Genomic DNA, 25,413 nt, shown 5'->3' with positions numbered 1-25,413 from the left:
TTTTTTTTTTTTTTTGCCACATAAACGTCTTCTTTTGAGAAGTGTCTGTTCATATCCTTCGCCCACTTTTTGGTGGGGTTGTGTAACACAATTATTCTTCTAAAGGAATCTTGAAATCATTTGTAAGGTGCCCAAAATTAATCCTATTAGTATTTTGATTAGCTTTGCATTAAACCTGTATGTTGATATGGAAACATCTTTTATCTTTGTGATATTTACCTACAGAATCACCTAATCCCCTTGGAAATTTAATTGTTAGTCTAAAGAGGGACAGCTCTTTAGACACTAGGAAAAAACCTTGTATAGAGAGTAAAAAATTCAATCTCCATAGTTGACCAAAAAGCAGCCATCAATTAAGAAAGCGTTCAAGCTCGACATCAAACACCTAAAAAAATCCCACACATATTTTATCAAGTGTTTTTCCGTCTCTCAGTAAAAGGTTATATATAGCTGATTTCCTGTCATATTGTGATAATATTGTGAGTAGGGGCTTTTCCCACTGTATTTTCTTCTTAATTATTGACGATGATATTTTGGAAAGCTATGATTCTGCAAAGAGAAATTTTTGTGAATGAACTCTTTTAGAAACTCAAATATTGGTTTATTTTGAACATCATGCTTCCAGGTAGACAATCACACAATTTGAAAATATATATATTTAAATATATTTAAATATCAACATATCAAATATAATTATATATATATTTTTAAAAATATATATGTCTTTTCCCCTCCAACATTAAAACCTCTCATTTCTATTTCAGGTCTTTATTCCTGAAAAACTCCACATCTTTCAGAGCAATGATAGATAATTCAAGAGATAATGGGGCAATTAGATAATTCAAGAGATAATGGGTCAACTATTTGTAATGAGAGTGGATTTAGTGGGAGCATTTCTCTAGTGCTTCTCCATTAGATATTACAGTTTTAGTTGTTGGCTTGAGATGGTTTTTAACATGGAGGAAGTGTTTTTTCTTGTCCTCATTTTAAAAACTTTTTTAGGGGAAATGTTTTGATCTACTTATTTAAAATCTGTTTTCAGCACCAACTGAAATTTTCAAACATTTTTTTCTTATTGGAAGTATTGTATTAATAGAGTACATGATAGTAAACATTTCTGGCATTGCTGCAACTAAAATCTATACTTGTTTGTAGATTATTCTTTAAATGTTCTTTAAATTTGGTTTTCTATTTAGAATTGCAACATTTATGAATCAGAATATCTCCCCACTCCATCTTATGTGCATCAGTTTTGAGCATTTTTTATGGCTAAACAACTGAGTCATATTTCATCGTTTCTTGTATTTGAAATAATTTATCTAACATAAGAACTGTTTATTTCTTTAACAATTGCTAATATTCAAGAGTAAAGCCCTGGGCACTGGAGGCTTTATAAGAGTTTCGTAAATTTTTTATTTGTTCAAAACTAATAGTCTCTTCATGTTTTCTTCAGTCAACTTTGATAATTTAATTTTCTTGAAGGAATTATCTACTTTATCAAGATTTTCAAAATAATTAGTTAAGAAAAATGTTTTAAGTGTATCATTTTATTTTTCAAACCTTCAAATATCTATTTTAATTCAACTCAAATATGCTCAACTTTTACTCCCAGAAATCAAGTCATTTTTTTCCCTAAGGATCATTTTTGTTTCTAAATATCTGCTAAGAAAATCTATAATATCCTCAAAATACACAACTACTGGTCAGCCTTTGGTCTATTTAATATGCTCAATTGCATAATTTTTCTTGAAGAGTAGAGTAGACCAGATAATTTGGATGTTTGTAAGGATAAAAGTCTATTGTAAGTTGTCTATCCATGTAAGAACTATAAATTAACTGCAACAGCAGTGTGCTGGTGTACACAATTATAATATAAATTATATTGCTCCTTTGTGGCATGTATTAGAAGACTCAATAGTGATGTCCTTAAGAAGACACAAAACCTATTCTTATTTACATATGGCTGAGCAACATGAATTTTCTTTAATCTGTTGTCCCAAAAGAATAGGCAATTCTAACCACAACAACATGTGCCACCTCTGATATGCAACCAATGAACTGTGTTGTTTACCATGTTAGTGGACAAAGTTCAGCTTTGAGGGGACCATTTGTAAGACAGGTTGCTTTCAACCCTGACATACTTAAACTATTCCAGTGTCCATAGATATGAAGTCTCTGCCCAAGACTTCTGATTGTAACTTACAGATAAGGTTTCCTTCTGCCCATAGGGCCTTAACTTGCCAACTCAGTATCATAAGATCTTAGGTTATTTAAAAAAAATCAGAGAACTGGCCAGCCGTGGTGGCTCACACCTGTAAGCCCAGCACTTTGGGAGGCCAAGGCGGGCAGATCACAAGGTCGGGAGTTCGAGACCAGCCTGGCCAACATGGTGAAACCCCGTCTCTATTAAAAATACAAAAATTAGCTGGGTGTGGTGGCATGCGCCTATAGTCCCAGCTACTCGGGAGGCTGAGGCAGGAGAATCACTTGAACCCAGGAGGCAGAGGTTGCAGTGAGCCAAGACCGTGCCACTGCACTCCAGCCTGGTGACAGAGCGAGACTCCATCTCAAAAATAAAAAATAGAGGAACCAATGCATGCATGTGTAAGTAAAATGTTCAGAAATTGTAAAAGGGAAGAGATAAGAAAGAAATATTCTCACTTATAAGTGGGAGCTTGGGAGCTAAATGATGAGAACACATGGTCACAGAGAGGGGAACGACACACACTGAGGCCTACCGGAGGGTGGAGGGTGGGAGGAGGGAGAGGATCAGGAAAAATAACTGGTGGATACTAAGCTTAATACCCGGGTGATGAAATAATGTGTACAACAACCCCCATGACACACATTTACCTATGTAACAAACCTGCACGCCCTGCACATGTACCCCTGAACTCAAAATGCAAGCTTTTTTTAAAAAAGAAAAATAAGATGAGGGAGAGAACTTAAAATATCCCAGTGAAGTTTTTTCGTCAAAGGGATTAGAAATGCTATCTTTTTTTAAGGGTACATTCTGCAAATACTTTAGCATGTGTTCAGTCAGCTGTTTATTTGTCCTCACATGTGTAACTCCACTTGTAAACTTTCCTGCAATCATCATCAGTACAGTCTGAGCTCAAGAAAGGTCTTCAGAATACGGTCATCTGTAATAGTCATCAGAGAAAAACTAGAGTTTCCATACTGTAGTCAAGTGTGGGTGGAGAGTAAGTCTTGTGACCATCCAGTGACAAGTGGCCTCTGCAGCCACCTGTGTGTGATGTTTGCTTGGGCCTGTCTGCATTTTACTCATCAGCTCACGTAGACTGGGACACCTGGAGACACCCCTCATGGGACACCTGCCAAGACACAGCCATCATGCTAGAGTGCATGACAGAGAGCTGGACCGACATATGAAGACAAATAAGGAGCTGCTGTATTTCCTGCTTCAAACAAAAGAGGAAGGAAAACCATTTTCACAATGCAGGCTTTTCCTCACTGTAACATCCATTTGTTCAGAGGGAAGCGATTTTGCTCCTTTATTTCACTTTTCTTTTACTTCTCTCTCACCTTCATTTTTAAAGTTGCTACATCCTATCTTAGGTATATAACATATTTTTATTTAAAAATGCACTTCATAGAAATAAGACATGAATCTGTTTAATGTATAAGATGTTAAAATATTATAGATACATCTAAGGTCCCTTTCAACCATAATTCTCAATCCAGGTCCTGTCCCTAATTCCCCAGAGATAATCTGTTTGAAGTATAACTTTGCAGATCTTTTTCTATTCATTTTCAAGTGTGTTTGTGTGTATGTGTGTGTGCACACACACCTGCCCAAAGGGGCAAATGGATAGTGTCTATTAAACTTAAAACCCAAGAATCTTGCACATGTGCACAAGGAGGCACATACAGCTATGTTTACTGCAGCATGGCTTTTCATTTTGAAAATTTTGAAATATTGGAAACAGCTTATGCTTTCATTGAGAATAACTAAATAAACCATAGTATCTATTCCATGGATATACCACCATTTGCACTAACCTGAAATGCTTCTCAATTGCAGAAAATATGTACCATATAATATTGGTGCAAGAAATTCTTTTAAAGATTTTCTTCATATTAATAATACACATTAAATCACTGAATTATTTTATTTGAGAATTTTAAGGTATTTCATTGTTCTCCCTAAGTGTTAGAACACATAAATAAGTTTATAGCATATGTATACACCTTTCCTACTCTATCTCCACCATATATAGAGAATGAATAGAGGTAAAAAATGGCTTATGAGAGTATAGTCATTTTACAAAGCCATGATATACTGCAATTGTTATTTAAATTGTAATTATTTTAAATGTAATATAAAGTTCACCGATTCAGACTATGCTATGCATGTGGAAACTGTTTAAGTATTTGTTTTTGTTTTTTTTTCCGAGACAGAGTCTCGCTCTGTTGCCCAGGCTGGAGTGCAGTGGCACGGTCTCGGCTCACTGCAAGCTCCACCTCCCGGGTTCACGCCATTCTCCTGCCTCAGCCTCCCAAGTAGCTGGGACTACAGGCGCGCGGCATCAAGCCCGGCTAATTTTTTGTGTTTTTAGTAGAGACGGGGTTTCACTGTGTTAGCCCGGATGGTTTCGATCTCCTGGCCTGGTGATCCGCCCGCCTCGGCCTCCCAAAGTGCTGGGATTAAGGCGTGAGCCACCGCGCCCGGCCTGTTTAAGTATTTGAATGAAGAGGCAATGACACATTTCACTCAAAGGGACTGCAAAGGGCACACACCAACCAGAGAATGTGACTTTAAGTCTGTATATAGCTCAGTTTCTTCTTCCTGCTACTGCCCTTTTGCTCTTTCAGGCTGTGCCTGTGGAACAATGTTCCTAAAATGGCCAGCCCCTCTTCAGATCATTTGCAGGGTTGGGAGAAGGCTGCAGATTGTAGCCACAGCTGTTTATAAATGGAGTGTAATGAAATCCAATCTTTCATCCAGACATGTGGGAGCCAAGGGCTGGAACATGGTGCCCCAGGAGCCTGGGCCAGACTGGGTCAGGTCAGTACTTGCCCTGGGGTTGCAGGGCGCAGAGTGTGATGTAAGAGACAAGGTTTGGTGGGGAAATCCTAAGTGACAGCCAAGTTGACCATTATTCATTCAAAACACTTGGTGGATTTGAAAAGAAATGATGACTCTAGTGCACACGCAGATAGCAAGCAAAGGAAAGACAAGACAGTGAGAGTTAAAGGTAGGTGATAGAAGTAAGAGACTTCGAAAGCTAAGGGAAAGAAAGTGACCCAACTGCTTCTTGTAGATGCCTTTGGGGAAGAAGACCTTCAGGGTAGCAACTTAACTTGAACAAAGGACTAATGTGATGTTATTTCTAAAACATAAAACTGTTTTAATTTCTTTTGTGAAATTAGATATGCAGCTGTACTTTGAGTGTATAAACATCGGCATCATCATACATGAATGTAAACCCAAACAGCAGCCACTTTTTGAAATAGATTGAATTTCTTTGAAAAAAATCATTATCATGTTCTTATACTGGATTTTTAGGAATGTGGGTTAAATTCAAACCAAAAACTTATTTTCTTATTTCTTCCTTCTCTAGACCATGGTCAGCACTAGGAATGAACTGCCGAGGACTCATGAATCTATTAATGCTCTCCACAGGGAAAGAAGGTAGGAGGCACATGAATATGTGCAAATACCGACCGCAGAGAGAAATCCACAGCATTTCCTTTGCTTTTATAGAAAAATTTTCTACAAAAATTTTACCTTTTTTTTTTTTTTAATTTGGGAGAAAATTTTAAGCGAAGAAATCCTGTGATTCCAATATGAAAGTAAAAGGGAGCTTTGACTCTATTTGAGCAGTTAAGCATAATAAAAATCACCAGGCTAAGTTCTGACTTTTGATTGCCTGATTTTATTCCTTAGAATTTGGTTAAGCACTTTTAGTGAAGTATTGATTCTTGTGTGTATCTTGTGTTATGTATGTGTTTTACCTACTTCTAAAGAAATTAGTTCTTGTTATCCAACAGCATCTAACGTTCTACTAGGGTTATTAGGCTGAATGGAAACTGTTTATCATCTTCTGATTGTGTCTTAAGGAACTAATCATTTCTTGAGCTCTTAGCTCCTGCTGTTATTCCTTTAGAAGATAGAATTCCTGGTTCCCCAGTAAGAAGCTTCCCCTGAGGGAAGAACTTTGTTTTCAGGCACAATACTTAATATCCGGTAGACGTCCAATAAACTAGCAATTCTATGTATGTATGTATGATGAGATATGCTTCCTAATCTAAATGTACAGAATATATAAAACATTTTCTAAATTCTGTGATAACTCATGAAAAGGAGTTCAATAAACACTTTTAAAGTATCAAAATAATTTAAATCTTAAAAGTAGTTTTAATATTTTTCATGGAATAAGAAAAAGAAATTAGAAAACATTTTTAAAGTAGTAAAGCAATGGAAAGGCTATATTAAAATTGAAAATGTAGAAATAAAGGCAAATTTTAAAATTTAGTTTGTTTAACTTAGTTCTTCAAATGATTATTTAAAATGAATTATTTTAAACTAAATATTCCCTTTGATATAATCCATGTCTACTATCTACACCATTTGTACCCTACCAAAGTATTTATCACTACAAAGTGTACCAAAGTGTAAGGCTGATTATTGAATGAAATATGACACGAAGCTCTTTGTTCCTGCCTATACCATCATTTTTATCAATAATTTGGATGAAACTGTAGAGAGCCCAATTCTCAAATGCGTATGTGACATGATACCAAAACCCCTAGGTAATAAACTGAATTACAGTCTTGGATCACTGAGATTTAATAGACTGGAACAGTGAGGCAGTTTATAAAGACCAAATTTTACGGGATTAAAGGAAAATCCCACAATTGCAGGCCCATATGCACAAGTAGTGTGAAAAAGACCTGTGACATATATGATAGTTAACTGCAAGTTCAGTGATAGCCAATTATGTCACTGATTATTTTAAAAGCAACAGTCTCAGACACATGAACAGAAAGAGTACTATTAAATTACTAGTTTTCTATTATTAATCTACACTGTGCTAGGTAAATTTACTAGTCCGATCTTACACTGCTATGAAGAAATACCTGAGACTGGGTAATTTATAAAGCAAAGAGGTTTAATTGACTCACAGTTCCGCATTGCTGGAGAGGCCTCAGGAAACTTACAATCATGGTGGAAGGCAAAGGGGAAGCAAGCACCTTCTTTACAGGGTGGCAGAACAGAGTGAGTGCAAGCGGGGGAAATGCCAGATGCTTATAAAACCATGAGATCTCGTGAGACTCACTCACTATCATGAGAACAGCATGGGGGAGACTGCGCCCATGATTTAATTACCTCCACCTGGTCCTGCCCTTGACACGTGGGGATTATGGGGATTACAATTCAAGATGAAATTTGGGTGGGGACACAGCCAAACCACATCAGTAATGGACAAAGTAAGTAACATTTCACTGCTTTGGGCATGATTAGCTTGCCCAGGGAGTATTTGTGTTCCATTTGAACAGTTAATACATGGGAGATTCAAGCTGCTTAGCCCCCACCAGAAAGCAGAAATACACGTAAAAAGTATAGAAAGGCAGATTTCAAATTGTTTGAAAGGAATTATTTCTTAGATAACCTGAACTGTTTGTTATGAGTAGATAATTGCCTGGAAAGTCCTGGGCTCCCAGTTGCTGAAGATATTAGCACCATGTGAATTGTATTTACTAGAAACAACCCGTAAGCATCTCTTCTTTAAAAAGATGCAGAAGGAGAAAAGCACTGGATTTCTGGCAGAGTCCCACCTTCTTCCACCTGGATTGTGGAAAGATAGGGATGCGTGTCTTCTAGTTGTCCAGGCCTGGTGGATGGGCCAGAGAGGAGGAAGTGGACACGGGTGGTGGACATCAGGAAAAGAGAGAGCCTGACATCATTAGTGGTCATAATAAGCACAACACTTTGGGTCCAGAGAACACCATCTAGACAGGCTGTCTGAGAATGTTTCTTTGTTGCTGGCTGTGTAAAACCCCTGGGCTGACTCCTTTCTGAGAAACCCACATAAAGATATACCTGAAACTCCAATTACGAGCGAGGATTTTAGAGTCAGACTCCTGTTTCACCTGAGTATGACTGTCTGGAAGTTAGAGGGCTATCTTTCAGAGATGCCTGCTTTGCATGGGAGCCCAAACTAAATTTTAAGACCTCCCCAAGCTCTATGCAATTAGGAATTTTGCAGGTTTTAACACTGAGACATGTTGCATTTCATACCAGACAGCCAATTTCCACAAATTCCACAAATATGCTAACAGCAGTGATCAAATAAAACTACTTTATTTAGACAATTTTAGTTGTAAACCTACTATATGACAGGAACTATTTTAGGCCTGGTGCAGAAGACATGGCAACACACACACACACACACACACACACACACACACATATGCAAAATTGCCTGAATAAAAAGACAATAAGCAATTAAATAGGGAGTAGAGTAGGTAATATATAAGTAAAATAATAAGTAAAGCCTGTAGTATGTCACAGTGTATGGCTGCCTAGAAGTTTGAAGGCTGGACTCTTCAGGCTTTGTAGTAATTAGACATGGCAGAATGCCACAGAGACAAATAAAGAAGGGAAGAGTTTGGCCATGCTGGAGGAGGGGTTGGGGTTGTCGTTTGTGTATTCAAATAGGGCAGTCAGAGAATGCCTCACTGAAAAGGCGCCTTGTGAGCAAAGACTTGAAGAAGGTGGGGGAGGGAACTGAGCAATGACCTGGAGAAGAAAGAGCGTCCAGGCAGAGGGAGTGGAAGAGCAGACTCTAAGTGGGGAACAGGCCTGGGGTGTTCAAAAAGGAGCCAGGAGCTCCATATGGCCACAGGGGAGTGAATAAGCCGGAAAGCAAGAGATGAGTTCAGAGAGGGAAGGGGGCGTCTGTGCCATCTTTGTGGGGCTTGTCCACCTCTGTAAGGACTTCTGTTTACTTTAAATGAAGAGGGAGCCCCTGGTGGGTTCTGAGCAGAAGAGCAACATAGCCTGCCTTTTGTTTTAAAGAATTGCCCTGATTACCCTGACGACTTGGTTCATATTTTTTTAGAGACAGCGTCTCACTCTATCAGCCAGGCTGGAGAGCAGTGGTGCAATTATAGCTCACTGTAACCTCTAACTCCTGGGCTCAAGTGATCCCCCTGCCTCAGCTTTCCAAGTAGCTGTGACTACAGGTGCCACCACACTCAGCTAATTTTTTTTGTGTGTGTGTGTGTGTGTGTGTGTGTGTGTGGATGAGGTCTTGCTATGCTATGTTGCCCAGGCTGGTCTCAATTTCCTGGCCTCAAGGGATACCCCAACTTGGCCTCCTAAAGCACTAAGATAACACACACACACACACACACACACACACACACACACGAGTGAGCACACCCAGCTTCTTAGTTCGTTCTTAAACCAATGAACAACTAGACAAAAAGAGAAGCCAAAGCAGACCTATAATCCATGAATTGCAATATTCTTCCTCCCCTGTGTTCCTGGTGAAGTGTTGGGTGTTTAGCCATGACAGGTGTACTATCATTCTGAATGGAGTCCTTCTAGACGAAAGGATAATGTATAAAGTCAATATTCCTATTTAAGTAGCCAGTAGAGGCAAGCTGTCAAAGGAATCTATAATATGCCTGGTGAGTTTTCTGAAATACTTCTAAAGCCAGTGGAATGCTTAGTGGAATCATATCCATAATACACACAAAGGCAGCTGCACATGGTGAACAAACAGTGTCAACAATATTGATCAATGTGAGATAACAGTTGAGGCACAGGGTTTCCCAATAGCCGGGCATGGTGGCAGGTGCCTGTAATCCCAGCTACTCAGGAGGCTGAGGCAGGAGAATCACTTGAATCCAAGAGGCAGAGGTTGCAGTGAACCAAGATCACGCCACTGCATTCTCCAACCTGGGTGACAGAGTGAGGCTCTACCTCAAAAAACAAACAAACAAACAAAAAAACACACAGTTGAGACACAGGGTTTTCCAGCATCTTTTTCCACAAAAAGGACTGGAATACATCTTACCAGGGCTCTAATTAGTGTGTTGGCCTCTTGCCCTTCCAAACCACTCAAATCTGTTCTCTTTTCAGGCTCCTTAAAAAACAGTTAAACCAATACAAAGACAAGTTGCAAGCTATATACACCTCCCAGGAAGAAAGAAGTTGCCGATTTGAAACAAAGATTTACAAACTCAAAACCAACCAGGATAGTCTATGGAGCAAGCTCCAGCAGATAAGACGGGACCTACAGGTATAAAATGTGAGAGATACTGGCCATCTGGACCGCCTGAAGTCTAACCTTGAGTCCTTCAGCCAAGGGAGGAGCTTCCCACCTTACTTTGATCAGCCTCTTCTCCCTGTACCCTGACCTCCCACTTCCTCATCCAGGCTATATCCTATCCCTCCATGAAGGTAGTGCCATTGAAAGACAACAGGATCTGTAATATTTATAAACAATAGACTTTGGGGCAAAGTGATTCTTTATAGCATCGGTTTTTTAACCTTTTGATCTCAGGATCCCTGTACATTCTTAGAAATATTTGAGAATCTGGAGAGGATTTTGGTTCTGTGGTTATATCTGTTTGTATTGATATCGATTGTTATAACCACAGAAACAAAATGAAAATGAATTAATGAAAATTAAATCAATAATAAAATACATAATAAAATTACTGAAAATCAAAACTGAGTTGTTAAATAAATTAAATAAGTAATAAAATTAATGCAAATTAAAACTGAGAAGTTAAAATGTATTCACTAACGAAAACATAAAAATGATAAACCCATTAAATATACAGATAACATTTTTAAACAATATGTTTTTCTAAAAACCTTAGAAGAGTGGCACTGCTTTATATTTTCCACAAATCTCTTTAAATATCTGGCTTAATAAAAGACAGTTGAAATTTTGTAACCACTTCAGCAATCAATCTGCTGCAATGTGTTTCAGTTGAAGTATCTGAAGAAATCAGGCCTCCCCCAGATTTGCAGTTGAAAAAGAGAGAACTATATTAATAGCCTTTCAGATACCGAGGCATACTTCTCTTTAATACTACACCAAGACATGATTTATGACAGCTTCTTAAAGGAGACTTTAATCTAAAACTATATTTATGTCACACTGTTTCATTAAAATCCAGTGTTCTTACACGGTCTTTGAGTGGGTCTCCTAGCATGCATGATTGTGTAACATTATACACTGATCATTTGGAAAATATAGGTTCACTGAGCTATGCTGAATGTCCTAATGCTCATCCATTTTATTATACAGGATCTAAACAATTCACGTTCATTAATGTCACTACCAATCTCACTAAAAAATTGCGCAAGAATTGGAAAGCTATAAAGCTCATAGTGGTAGGATGCAAGTTTTCCAAAATTCTAATTTTTGTTTGAAAGCCTGTTTATTATGTATGTAAATATACATTTTAGACAGGGTCTTGCTCTGTCATCCAGGCTGGAGTGCAGTGGCAGGATCATAGCTCACTGCAGCCTCGAACTCCTGGGGCTCAAGCAATCCTTCCGCCTCAACCTTGTGGCTAGCCAGGATCTCAGGCTCATGCCAGCACACCCAGCTAATTTTTATTTATTTATTTTTGTAGACAGGGGGTCTCACTATGTTGTCCAAACTGGTCTTGAACTCCTGGCCTCAAGCAATCCTCACACCTCCACCTCCCAAAGTGCTGGGATTACAGACGTGAGCCACTGTGCCCAGCCTTAATTGTTATAACTGACAGCAAATACTGTTAATTGTTTTCCTTGCAGAGACATTCTCGCTTTGTTCATTTTTGAGAAACTGTTTGACAAATACCCAAGTCTGAATAACCATAGTCTGTCAGTCTTTCTTTGACACAAGAGGCAATCCTTTTGTATTTCAGTACACAGCAGAAGTGTCTTATGCACACTTCCCACTTCGTCGCACACAATATTTAAAAGACATGTGTTAGTATTTTTAAAACTAAGAATTTTTCTATTCCATCAAAGGCGTTCTTAAGCAGAACTGGCTTTTTTTTTTTTTTTTTTTTCCACTGCTAGTGTATGAGGGTGAAGAATATCTTGATTATTAGCACTGTTTAGTGACGCTGCCTTGATTCACACTAAAGCACCAACAGCTTTACTTACTGATTTTGCATCATCAGTGCACATGTCAATACAATAAACAAATAACATCTAAGTATCCTTATGAACATAATTTTGACATCACAAACCCTAGAAGGGTCTTGGGGATCTCCTAGGGTCTGTGGGCCACACATTGAGAACTGTGCTTCAAGTGGAGCACGTCCCTGAATTTTCTCCCTGTGGCTTACTCTGAAGCCCCTCACAACACACCTACCAGAAAGACTATTATAAAATGCTTTATTGTAATAATTTTTATCTGTCAATTCAACATACGCTTATGTTTTCAGAAATTCCTTATGGTATTTTTAGAACCTGGGCTTTTTAGAACCCAGGGTTTTCCTAAATTTCTTGTAATTATTCCCTCTGTTATTTTAGAACCTGAACTGTTCCAACTCTTGTAGAGAGTTTTAGGTTGACATAGAATTAGCAGAATAAATTAAAATTAATAGTAATGATAATATATTTACAAAGGAGAAAGAAAAGTCTTGCATTAGAATGTTCTGTTGGAATGCTGAAATGTAACGCATTTATGAAAAAGTAAGATAAACGTTAATTTCTTCATAAATAAAGTTTTGTTTCCCCAGGTAAGGTTGCAGCCACCCCGTCCTTCATCTTCTTCCTTTCAAAGTGTGGGGACCAAGGTTGGCCATTCTTCAACTGAAAAGGTTCCAAAGGGAGGGGATTATTTGCAGATCAAGAATGCCACTGAAGATGCTTCAAGATGGGAACCTCTTCCTAACCCTGATGAGGTTGACAGAAGTCACAGAAGTCACACAAATGCAGAGCATGTTCTGCGAAATTCAGAATCACCAGAGACCACTTTGCACAGCACCACGGCACAAAGCCAAACGCAAAAGATGCTAAGGAAAGTCATTAGCGCCCTACCCAGTTGTCAGGAGGGACTGAAGCAGGACACCCCCAAAATGATTCCTGCTGAAAGGAGCAGTCCTGCTCTGGCAACCACGGAAAAGAAAGCGGCAGGTAACATCAAGGAGAGAAAGGATGAGCTGGAGGAAGAGGAACTGCAAGAACTATTGTCAAAACTTATGGATGCCTTCAATCTAGAAATGCCATCAGGTAAGGTTTACACAATCCATAGACATCGTGATGGCCAAGGATTCAAGCTGCCTTTTTAAAAACTTGATTTTATAACAGCCCAACAGCTCCAGTTCTTCTAGTATGTAGCAGCTCTCTGAATCTATTGGTTATCAGTAGCATCTCTGAACTTGATTTTTAGGATTACCTAATTCATGGGGCTGTTGTGAGTATTAAAAGTGATAAACCATATAAGACTTTAGTATAAAACCTGGCATATAGTGAGCATTCAGTAAATGCTTATTATTTTGTTATTATAAAATACTGTTATTATTATTAGTATCCCTAAATCATATATACCTGGGAAGCCAATGCCACCATTTAAAAATAGGGATAATATTGTAACTCTCTTTCTAGAAGAGAATTGATTATGATTTCTATATTATAAGTAGTATCATCATTATTATCTTCTTCATAAGCTATGATTCATTGCTAAATTTTGAAGGCTTTAAAAAAGATCCTTCTTTACTATAATTATTGCTTCTGTTTTGGAATGCCGTTGTCTTATTTCTCATTAGGGTATTTTGTTATCTTTACATATATATAGAGAGATCCTTCTCAGTTTACAACGGGATTACATCTTGATAAACCCAATGTAAGTTGAAAATATTGTTAGGTAGAAAATGCATACAGTATACCTAACCTACCAAACATTCTAGCTTAATCTAGCCTACCTTAAATGTGCTCAGAACACGTACATTTGCCTACACTTGGACAAAATCACTAAACGCAAAGCCTACTTTATAATAAAGTGTTGAATATATCATTTAAGTCATTAAATATAATACACTGTGGAGTACACTACTGGTCATTTACTCTTGTGATTACGTGGCTGACTGGGAGCTGTGGCTCACTGCTGCTGCCCGACTTCACAAGATAGCATGTATTGCTAGCCTGGGAAATGATCAAAATTCAAACCTCGAAGTATTATTTCCTACTAAACACGTATCACTTTTGCACCATCATAAAATTAAAAAAATGGTAAGTCAATCCATCATAAGTCAGGAAGTATTTGTACACACACACACCCCATTGATTCTTGAACAATGCAGGGATTAGGGGCTGGCCGCCTGCACAGTTGAAAATTTGCACGTAACTTTTACTCCTCAAAACTTTATTGATAGCCTACTGTTGACTGGAAGCCTTACCAATGAACATAAATGGTTAACACACATGTTATATGTCATATGTATTATATACGGTTATAATAAAGCTAGAAAAAAGAAAATGTTTTCAAAATCATAGAAAGGTAAACATATTTAAGTGGAAGTAGATCTTTATAAAGGTCTTCATCCTCATTATTTTCATGTTGAGTAGGCTGAGGAGGAGAAAAGGGAGGAGGAGGAGTTGGTCTTGCTGTCCCAGGAGTGGCAGAGGCAGAAGAAAATTCACATATAAGTGGATTTGAACCCATACAGTTCAAACCTGTATTGTTCAAGGGTCAACTATATATAAATTTCTTTCTAAGAAAGCCTAAGGTGTCTTATGTTGGAGTGATCATCTACAGACTTGTGATAAAATGAAGAATAAAATACTCATGTGTTTATGCGTCAGAGGAGGCCTTCTGAAAATATTTCTGAGTTGGTGTATTAGTTTGCTGGGGCTGCTATAACACAGTAACACAGATTCAGTGGCTTAAACGAACAACCAAAATATATTTTCTCACAGTCCTAGAGGCCAGAAGTCCAAGATCAGGGTGTCAGCAGTGTTGGTTTCTTCTGAGACTTCTCTCCTGAGCTTGCAGATGGCTGTCTTCCCCCATGCCTTTATATGGCCTTCCTTCTATGTATGTCTATGTCTATGTCCAAATTTTTTCTTTTTATAAGAACACCAGTTATATTGGATTAGGGCCCATCCTAGCAACCTCATTTTAACTTAATTATCTCTTTAAAGACCCTATCTCCAAATATAGTCACATTCTGAGGCACTGGGGGTTAGTCAGGGCTTCAATATATAAATTTGGGGTAGGAGCGGAGCACATTTCAGCCCGTGGCTGTTGGAGGGCTATAAACTGAGTACATAATAATGTCAGCTTTACATAGAACTTGGTAGAACCAAGTCAATGAACTAATTATTTGGTGATTCTAAAATGCTCTACAGTAAATTGAATTGGAGTTATAATCTTTGTATTAACAAAAACAAGTTCAGAAAGATGCCAGAAGTATGTTCAAAAGGCAAGGGATGGGAACTCCTTGTGCCTGATTCTTAAGCTGACGCAAAATTCCACCCACTGCATTTCCATCTAAACATTTTTGGGGTCACGACGAGTATTCAAAGCAAAGTCAATATCCACTTGACCGTTTTAGAACAATTTCACCAAAAGTTTGCACTTTATAGAAAACTTTTTTAGTCTTTAGCGTATTAATGTTGTTTTTATTTTTTATTTTTGTTTCTCTAAATGAGCTGGAGAAAGCTGATAATTTCTACAATGTGTTGGGTCAGCACTCACAGATGTAGTGGCTGTATTGCACATTTTATTTTATTTTATTTTTTTATTATACTTTAAGTTCTAGGGTGCATGTGCACAACGTGCAGGTTTGTTACATATGTATACATGTGCCATGTTGGTGTGTATTGCACATTTTAGATTGTTCGTAGGCTAGGTCTGCTACACATATTTGGAAGGCAGTTTCCCAATACTTGTGCAGTTTAATACTTAAAGCTAAAAGATTAATTCATATTCCAAGTGACCTTATTAAGATAGATAGATATATATATACACACACACACGTGTCGTTATATCATTAAAAGGAAAATTACAAAAAGATGAAGTATACTTCTAAATTCAGTTGATGCAATAATGTATAAATATGCAATTAGCATTATCAAATCTTGTAGAAAATATTTTTAAAAGTCTTAAAATATTTCCTTAATGCTTTCACTCACAATCTCAATAGAACCATTGAGATGTTTCTGCAGGAAGTATGCTTTCTTATACAAATGTGCTTATGATATGAGCAGAATGGTACATATCTCTTTTTATTATAGTATTCTATACTTTGCAAGTACAGAAAAAAATAAAATTTCTTGAATAGTAATGCAACAAATACTAATTGTTGAGATTTAAAATTTCACTTTCACTTCTTTTATATTAGTCTTATTTCCTTGAGGCATTTAAACATGAGAAACTATATTAATCTTCATGGCTACTGTTTTGCATTATATATCACCCCTCACCCAATTATTTCTAATTATGTTTATATCATTATTCGTTTTGATATTGAATATGACCCTAATTTCAAAATTCACTCAGTCATTGGCAATGTGTATTATTAAAATACACTTTATAATTTAAACATAATCTATGCATACTTACCAGAAGTATACCAAACTTAATCAGAGCCAGAACTATGATAACCACATGGATGAAGATGTGGAAAGTGAAACAAGCAAAATCAAAGTATTTTCATTTGCCTCTATCTCTATCATGGATGCATCAGATAATGACAAGAAGTTTCTAATCATGCTACTGATCCAGGTTTTTGGGTTTTTTTTTGTTTTTTTTTGTTTTTTTTTTTTTGAGAATTGCTGGGCCAGGTGCGGTGGCTCACGCCTGTAATCCCAACACTTTGGGAGGCCAAGGCAGGTGGATCACGAGGTCAGGAGATCGAGACCATCCTGGCTGACAAGGTGAAACCCCTCTCTTCTAAAAAAATACAAAAAAATTAGTCGGGCGTGGTGGCTGGAGCCTGCTTGGGAGGCTGAAGCAGGAGAATGGCGTGAACCCAGGAGGCGGAGCTTGTAGTGAGCCGAGATCATGCCACTGCACTCCAGCCTGGGCGACAGAGTGAGACTCCGTCTCAAAAAAAATAAAATAAAAAAAGAGCGAGACTATGAGAGCTTCATGAAAAAGAGAAAGTTGTGTAGAAGTTCCACAAACCTCTTTAAATTCCAAACTTGGATTGAAAATTAGTAGTGAATAATTTGCCTAAAAATTGCAGTAAAAAATAAATTTGGAAAACTGTCTGCTGTTCCTTGCCTCTGTTGTGGCAAAAAAAAAAAAAAAAAGACAGTCCTCTTGTTTTACTGTATTGTTAAACTTTTTTTTTTCCATTTGATAGTAAAATTTCTTGCATATATCTACTAAGTTATTTTTCTAGCTTCTTTTTCCATCCCTTTTTACTATTCATTTGCCACTATAGGTTTCAGTGATGAGAAGTCAAGACAGAGGTGTAGAGTGATGATATTAGGAGGGCATGGTTTGAGAACAAAGATGGTATCTTGGACTAGCATGAAAACACTTACCATAGTTTTTCCAAAAAGCTCAATGCAAAGCAAGCAGGAAAATAAATCCCATATCCCAGCTTCTCACTTTGGGGTGGAAACAATTGGACAATTCATACAACTTTCTAACTCTTCTGGGGCATGTCCAAGGGACTGGGCTTCTGTCTAACCTGTCTCAAATTACTGACAAGACCCATCATATTCTAGATGCCTGAGAGATGCTTAAAAACAAAAGGCAGCTGGGACTATATGAAGATTTGAAGAGCGCCCGAGAATCTCTGACCAGGCTGATTGCCGAGGGTCTTCTTCTGTATGAGGCCAGTCTTGAAGACTAAGAGAGATAGTTATTTTTTCTATTGCACAGATACCAACATAAAGAGTAAAGAATAAGAAGTAACAGAGAAACAGTTTAACAAAGAAGTAAGACAGAGCTCCAAAATGGACCCTTATGAAATAGTAATATTTGAATTACCTGACAGAGAATTCAAAATAACCGTCATAAAAATGCTCAATGAGCTCAGGAGAATAATACATAAATGAAATTGTAATTTCAACAAAGAGAGAAATTTTTAAAAGAACCAAACAATAGTCTTGGAGCTGCAGAATATAATAACTGAACTAAAAATTTCAATAGAAGTGTTCAGGCCGGGCGCGGTGGCTCAAGCCTGTAATCCCAGCACTTTGGGAGGCCGAGACGGGCGGATCACAAGGTCAGGAGATCGAGACCATCCTGGCTAAGCTGGTGAAACCCCGTCTCTACTAAAAAATACAAAAAACTAGCTGGGCGAGGTGGCGGGCGCCTGTAATCCCAGCTACTCGGGAGGCTGAGGCAGGAGAATGGCGTAAACCCGGGAGGCGGAGCTTGCAGTGAGCTGAGATCCGGCCACTGCACTCTAGCCTGGGCAACAGAGCGAGACTCCGTCTCCACAAAAAAAAAAAAAAAAAAAAAAGAAGTGTTCAACAGCAGACTAGATCAAGCAGAAAAATCAGCAAACCCAAAGACAGACCATTTGAAATTATCCGATGAGAGGGGAAAAAAGAAGAAAGAGTGATGAAAGTTTAAGGGACATATAGGATGCTATTAAGCTGACCAATATTTGTAATATGGGAGTTGTAGAAGCAGAGGAGAAAGAAAGGGTCAGAAAGCTTATTCAAATAAACAAGGGCAAAAACTTCTCAAATTTGGGAAAGAAAATGGATATCCAGATCCAAGAATCCTAACAGACCCTGAATTAGATGAACTGAAAGACTTCAACACTGAGACACATTATAATCAAATTGTCAAAAGTCAAACACAAAAGAGAATTTTGAAAGTGGCAAGAGAAAAGTGACTTACCATGTAGAAAGAAACCCTTACAAGATTATAACAGTTTTTACTTCAGAAACCTCACAGATATGGGATAATATATTCAAAGTGCTGAAAGAAGAAATAGACTATCAATCAAAAATACTATTTCCAAAAACTAATTAGTAAAGGTAAATATATACAGGCAAATACAGAATACTATAATATGAAAGCAGTGGTATTTAAATAATTTTAATATAAAAGTTAAAAGACTCAAGTATTAAAAATAACATTAAAATATGTTAATTAATATACAATACAAAAATATGTAAATTGTGATGTCAATAACAAAATGGGGGCTGGATGTGGTGGCTCATATCTGTAATCCCAGCACTTTAAGAGGCTGAGTCAGGGAATTGCTTGAAGCTAGTAGTTCAAGACCAGCCTGAGAAACGTAGTGAGACCACATCTTTATAAAAAAATTGTTGTAAAGATGTGTGGTGATGCACACCTATAGTCATATCTACTTAGGAGGCTGAGGAGGGAGGATCACTTGAGCCTTGGTGTTTGAGGTTACAATGAGCTAATCACACCACTGCACTCCATTCTGGGCAAGACAACAAGATCCCATCTCTAAAATGAAAACAACAACAAAACAGTGAACAAAACAAAAACAAACCAACCAAAAAGAAAAGTGTATGGGGATGGCTGGGTGAGGTGGCTCACGCCTGTAATCCCAGCACTTTGGGAGGCCTAGGTGGGCGGATCACCTGAGATTGGGAGTTCAAGACCAGCCTGACCAACATGTAGAAACCCTGTCTCTACTAAAAATACAAAATTAGCCAGGCATCGTGGTATGCGCCTGTAATCCCAGCTACTCAGGAGGCTGACGCAGGAGAATCACTTGAACCCAGGAGGCGGAGGTTGCAGTGAGCCAAGATCATGCCGTTGCACTCCAGCCTGGGCAACAAGAGTGAAACTCCATCTAAAAAAAAAAAAAAAAAAAAAAAAGACTATTTAGAAAAGTGTATGGGGACTAAAAGTGAAAACTTTTTGAATGTAATTGAAGTGAAGTTATTATCAGCCAAAATAGGCTGTTATTACTGTAAGATGTTTTATATAAGCCTCATAGTAAGTGCAAATATAATAGCTGTCAAAGACGCACAAAAGAAAAAAATGAATTAAATAATATTAAAAAAATGAAGACAGCAAACTAGGAGAAGAGGGGCAATACAACTAAAAGACAGACAAAAAGCAACTCTCAAAATGGCAAAATTGTCCTCCCCTATCAATAATTATTAAATATAAATGGATTAAAGCCTCCAATCAAAAGATATACATACAGTTGCTGAATGGATTGAAGAAAACGACCCAACTATATGCTGTCTACAAAAGACTCACTTCAGATTTAAGGACACAAAGGCCGAAAATGAAGGTATGGGAAAATATATTTTATGTAAATGGTATTCAAAAAATGGCTGGGATGGCTATAGTTGTATGAGACAATATAGACTTTAGGTCAAAAACTCACACAAGTGACAAAGAAATCATTATAAAATGATAAAAGGGTCAATTTACCCAGAAGATACAATAATTATAATAATATATACACCAAACATCAGAGCACCTAAATATGTAAGCAATCATTGACATAACAGAAGGGAGAAATAGACAGTGATATAATAATAGTAGGGGACTTCAATAACCCACTTTCAATAATAAAGAGAACCTCCAGACAGAAAATCAACAAGGAAATAGTAGACTTGAACAACACAGTAAACCAAATAGACCTGAGAGACATATAAAGACTATTTCACCCAATAGTGCAGAATATACATTCTTCTCCAGCAAACATGGAACATTTTCTGGGATAGATCATATGTTAATCCATAAAACAAGTCTTATCAAATTTTAGAAGATTGAAATCATACCAAATATCTTTTCCAACCACAGTGAAATAAAACTAGAAATTAATAGTAGAAGAAAAACTTAAAAATGTATACAGATGTTGAAACTACACAACACATTCTTGAACAATCAATGGGTCAAAGAAGAAATCAATGGCCAGGTGTAGAGGCTCGTACCTATAATCCTAGTGCTTTTGGAGGCTGAAGTGGGGAGACCAATTGAAGCCAGGCGTTTGAGATCAGCCTGAGCAACTTGTCAAGACCCTATCTCTACAAAAAAAACACCACATTTGTTTAATTAGCTGGATGTATTGGTACATGCCTGCAGTCCCAGCTAACTCGAGAGGCTGAAGCAGGAGGATGGCTTGAGCCTGGAAGATCAAGGCTGCAGTGAGCTGTGATTGCATCACTGCACTGCAGCCTGGGTGACAGAGCAAGACCCTATCTCAAAGAAAAAGAAAATTTAGTTGGGCTTGTTGAAACATGCCTATAATTCTAGCTACTCAAGAGACTGAGACAAGAGAATCACTTGAGCCCAGGAGTTCAAAGTTACAGTGAGTTAGGATCACACCATTGCACTCCAGCCTAGGCAACAGAGTGAGACTCTGTCTCAAAAAAAAAAAAAAAAAAAAAAAAAAAAAAAAAAAAAAAATCACACAATCATCACAATAGATACAGGAAAAAAGCATTTTACAGAATTCAATATACTCTCATGAGAAACTCTCAACAAACTAGGAATAGAAGGAAACTACCTCAACATAATAAAGTCCAAATATGAAAAGCCCACAGCTAACATCATATTCCTTTTTCTTAAAGATGAAAAGCTGAAGTTTTTTTCTTTAAGATCAGGAACAAAGCAAGGATGCCTATTTTTACTGCATGTATTCAACATAGTACTGGAAGTCCTAGCCAGAGTAATTAGACAAGAAAAAGAAAGAAAAGGCATCCCAATCAGAAAGGAACAAGTAAAACAGTCTTTATTTGCATATGCCATGATCTTATATGTACAAGAGCATGGTTAAGGGTGGGGAGCAGGAGGTTTATTCCTGTTCCTTTCTTCCCCATCTAGAGCCATCACTCAAAAGTATTAAGTAATCAGAAATTAAAACTTCAAATTTAGCAAATTCTAAGGAAATGACCAAGCTCAGGAGAGCACTTTATTTGTATCTCATTTGTTTATAAGGTAATCTCAAATGTTGCCTGGGAATCCTAGAAGTGTTTACTGGAATAGTAATGGATACACAGTTGACCCTTGAACAAGTAAAAGTTAGGGGCACTGGTCCTCCATGCTGCCAAAAATCAGCATGTAACTTTTGACTCCTCTAAAACTTACCTACCAATAGCCTACTGTTGAACAGAAGAAGCCTTACCAGTAAAATAAACAGTTGATTGACAAATATTTTGTATGTTATTTGTATCGGATATTGCATTCTTACAATAAAGTAAGCTAGAGAAAAGAAAATGTTATTAATGAAATCATAAGGAAGAGAAAATATATTTACTATTCATTATCTTCACGTTGAGTAGGCTGAAAAGAAGGAGTTAGGGGAGAGGTTGCTCTTGCTTTCTCAGGTGTGGCAGAGGTGGAAGAAAATCCACAAATTAATGGACTCACACAGTTCAAATTCATGTTGTTCGAGGATTAACTGTATTCATTGCTTCATAGATAGATAGATAGATAGATAGATATACAGATATACACAGAAGTAATTAATGGGAAAAGATAGATTTCCAGCATTTAAGCTCCATGAAGGCAGAAAAAAAGTCTAGTTGGTTCACCATTCAATCACTAACTCATTCATTCAACAACAATTAATCAAGCATTTGTTATGTGCCGAGCACTGTGCTTGGCACTGGGCATTTATTTTGAAGTGGGGTATGTTTCTATTTTTAAAAAGTTCTGGCATTGTGTGGAGAGTGACTTAGAGAAAGGCAAGGGGTAAGCAAAGAGCCCAGGTAAAAGCCTACTGTAGTCTAGCCAAGAGGTGATGGTGTTGCCCTGAATGAGTGGTGATACACTTACTGCAATGGGGAAAGCTGGGAAAACTGTTACGCGGTTGGCAAATCAAGAGTTCTGTTTTGAACATATTGTGAATTGCCTGAGAGACATCCAAATGAAGACATCACAGAGGCAATCAACATGTACAGTCTGGAGCTCAAAGGAAAGGTCTTAGTACAGAGTAGCTATTCGATACATATTGGCTTGCTTAATTAATTATTGTAAATAATTGGGCTCAGTATTTCAGTTGGACTCAGTATTTCAGTTGCCCAGAAGAGTGAACATAGACTGAAAACCTAATACTTTTTCATTTCTACATCTATCATTCTTGTAGTCTACTCTCACATCCCTGATTTATTCGAAGACTAGATAGACTTCTAATTACATTTAAGTGAATTATTTTCTCATTGTGATTTTCTCTGGACAGCCAATTTCACAAGTATTCCATCTAACATCTCATTAGGTCTCTACCTATGTGCTATATTAATTCAGTCCTTACATTTATTTAATTTCAAGTATATGCCAAGCAACATGCTAGGTGTTAGGTGCATATCTTTGGCTATTTTTAGTATTTCGAGGGACTAGAGCTGAAAAAGAAAACAATGAATAACAATAAGAAAAATGACAGTATGTGAGATTGATTATGGCTTTCCTATTTATTTATTGCTGTATTTTAAGTTTTATCACTGTGGCCCGAGAAACAATGTCTTAAAATAAGTTTGCCTCTGGACAAACTCTGGAGTGGTATTGGAGGATAAGTGGGATAAAAAAATGCATGAACCTTCTAGCCTTATGTTCAATAAAAAACAGCACAGATGGACCCACAATATAATTATGTAGCTAAAAAGTAAACAACTAATGAAATAAATCTCCCCATGTTTTCATTTCCTGTGAGCTTATTTTTGTTAATTACACAAATAATGTAATATTACATGTTTATTGTAAATTAAAATGCAAAGTGCACAGATTTTTTAAAAAATGAATTCCTCATCATGCTCTTCCCTCTCTCCCACCTGTTTTTCAGAGGTAACCACTATTAACAGTTTAGTGAGTTTCCTTCAAACTGTTTTCTATGCACATATGTATGTCTCTACTTTTTCAACATAAGTTAGATCGTATTATGCTTTTGCTTTCTTCTTAGACATTGAGCATGTCATTTTTTAAAACGCTGCATAATATACCAGGGTGCAAATACACTGTAATTTATTTATTGGTGTATAATTAAGTTGCTTCCAATTTTTATCACAAAAATACTTTGGTGTGTATCCTTATAACATGTATCTTTATGCGCAAGTGTAAATATGTTTGTAAGATCAATTCCTAAAAACAGAACTCTTTAAGTTAAAGATTATGCATATCAAAATTTTAGTTGATACCTGCCAAATCATAGATCTTTCTACACCACAATCTCTATTACGACAGATCACAGGGGACACTCAAACCATTAATCAATCAGGTAACTATAGAGCACTGCTTCTCAAAATGTGGTGTCCGGACTAGCCGCATCAATATTACCTGGGAACTTAACAATAAATATAAATGCTCAGGCTCCGTCCCACCTGAACAGAATCTGAACTCTGTAGGTGAGATCCAGCAATCTGTTTTAACACTCTCCAGGTGATTTTTATATACACCAGAGTTTTGGAGCCACTGCTCAATAGTGGGCTTTCTGGCAACTCCAATTTGTGCAAGGAGCTGTGGGAAAGTGCTTCTTAAGAACTTATTCCTGGCTGAATTCGTAGTAATGATCATGGTAAATAATAGCCATCTTATTTGCTAGCTAACTTAAGGGCATTGTCCTCAAGAACTGAGGGAAAAATGGATTCTGTTTCTTCTCCATGTGAGAGCTTTATCAAGATCTTCATGAGAACCTGCAGGTATGTTCCTCTAAAAGACTCTTCTGTTTGTTGATTTCAGGCCCAGAGTCTTCAGTAAACATGGACCTGTACAGTGGAGCTCAGCAAGTGTGCAGGGCCTTCTCTGCCCTTGTTGATCAAATCACCTTGCCCATTTTGAAGTGAAATGGAGTCCAGGCTCAAAGGCTTCTTGGTGTGATGACAAAATGCAGTTGCACAACTGTATTAAAAGAATTAAGACTTCTACCTTTCTTTTAATAGTTTGGTGTGAACTATGAAGAAAGCAAGTTTTGTTTTTTGATCTCCCTCCCTACTTACGTATCTTAGTTCTGCAGTTCAGAGTAAAGGCTGGGGGTTAGGGGGGCGAGTAGAGGATGAAGAAGGAAGGAGTAAATGGCAGAGTCAGATCTCTGCATGAAGGGCCATTCTTACTGTGAATACCTCCGGAGTAACATTCAAATGTGTGACCTACATGGATGCATGCAACAGTCTTCCTCAAGTATCATGTAAATTACTGAATCGATGGCCTAATTGTCTATCTTGATGTTTCAGCTAGAGAATAGGCTTAGCAAATAGATACACACACACACACACACACACACACACACACACTCCTGAGTGCATGTAAAACTGGTAACATTTAGACCTAAAACCATAAAAACCCTAGAAGAAAACCTAGGCAATACCATTCAGGACGTAGGCATGGGCAAGGACTTCATGTCTAAAACACCAAAAGTAACAGCAACAAAAGCCAAAATTGACAAATGGGATCTAATTAAACTAAAGAGCTTCTGTACAGCAAAAGAAACTACCATCAGAGTGAACAGGCAACCTACCGAATGGGAGAAAATTTTTGCAATCTACTCATCTGACAAAGGGCTAATATCCAGAACCTACAAAGA

At 37.5% G+C, this 25,413-nt stretch overlaps 1 protein-coding gene across 1 annotated transcript in view; it reads left to right on the top strand.

Moving 5' to 3' along the window:
- The window catches only part of DYTN (dystrotelin), a 67,783-nt gene extending 42,913 nt beyond the window's left edge, over nt 1–24,870 (top strand). Inside the window, exons 10-12 of the mRNA XM_011993881.1 lie at nt 10,118–10,277; nt 12,730–13,222; nt 24,573–24,870. Of these exons, the coding sequence (XP_011849271.1) occupies nt 10,118–10,277; nt 12,730–13,222; nt 24,573–24,676 (757 nt within the window). The 3' untranslated portion in view covers nt 24,677–24,870. The remainder of the gene's footprint in view (nt 1–10,117; nt 10,278–12,729; nt 13,223–24,572) is intronic.
- Nucleotides 24,871–25,413: the final 543 nt, after the last annotated feature.

Source organism: Mandrillus leucophaeus, unplaced genomic scaffold (assembly GCF_000951045.1).
Source record: "Mandrillus leucophaeus isolate KB7577 unplaced genomic scaffold, Mleu.le_1.0 Scaffold436, whole genome shotgun sequence".
Classification (NCBI taxonomy): Eukaryota; Metazoa; Chordata; class Mammalia; order Primates; family Cercopithecidae; genus Mandrillus; species Mandrillus leucophaeus.
The sequence above is the reverse complement of the archived record's forward strand: the minus strand, read 5'-3'. Positions and strand labels throughout refer to the sequence as shown.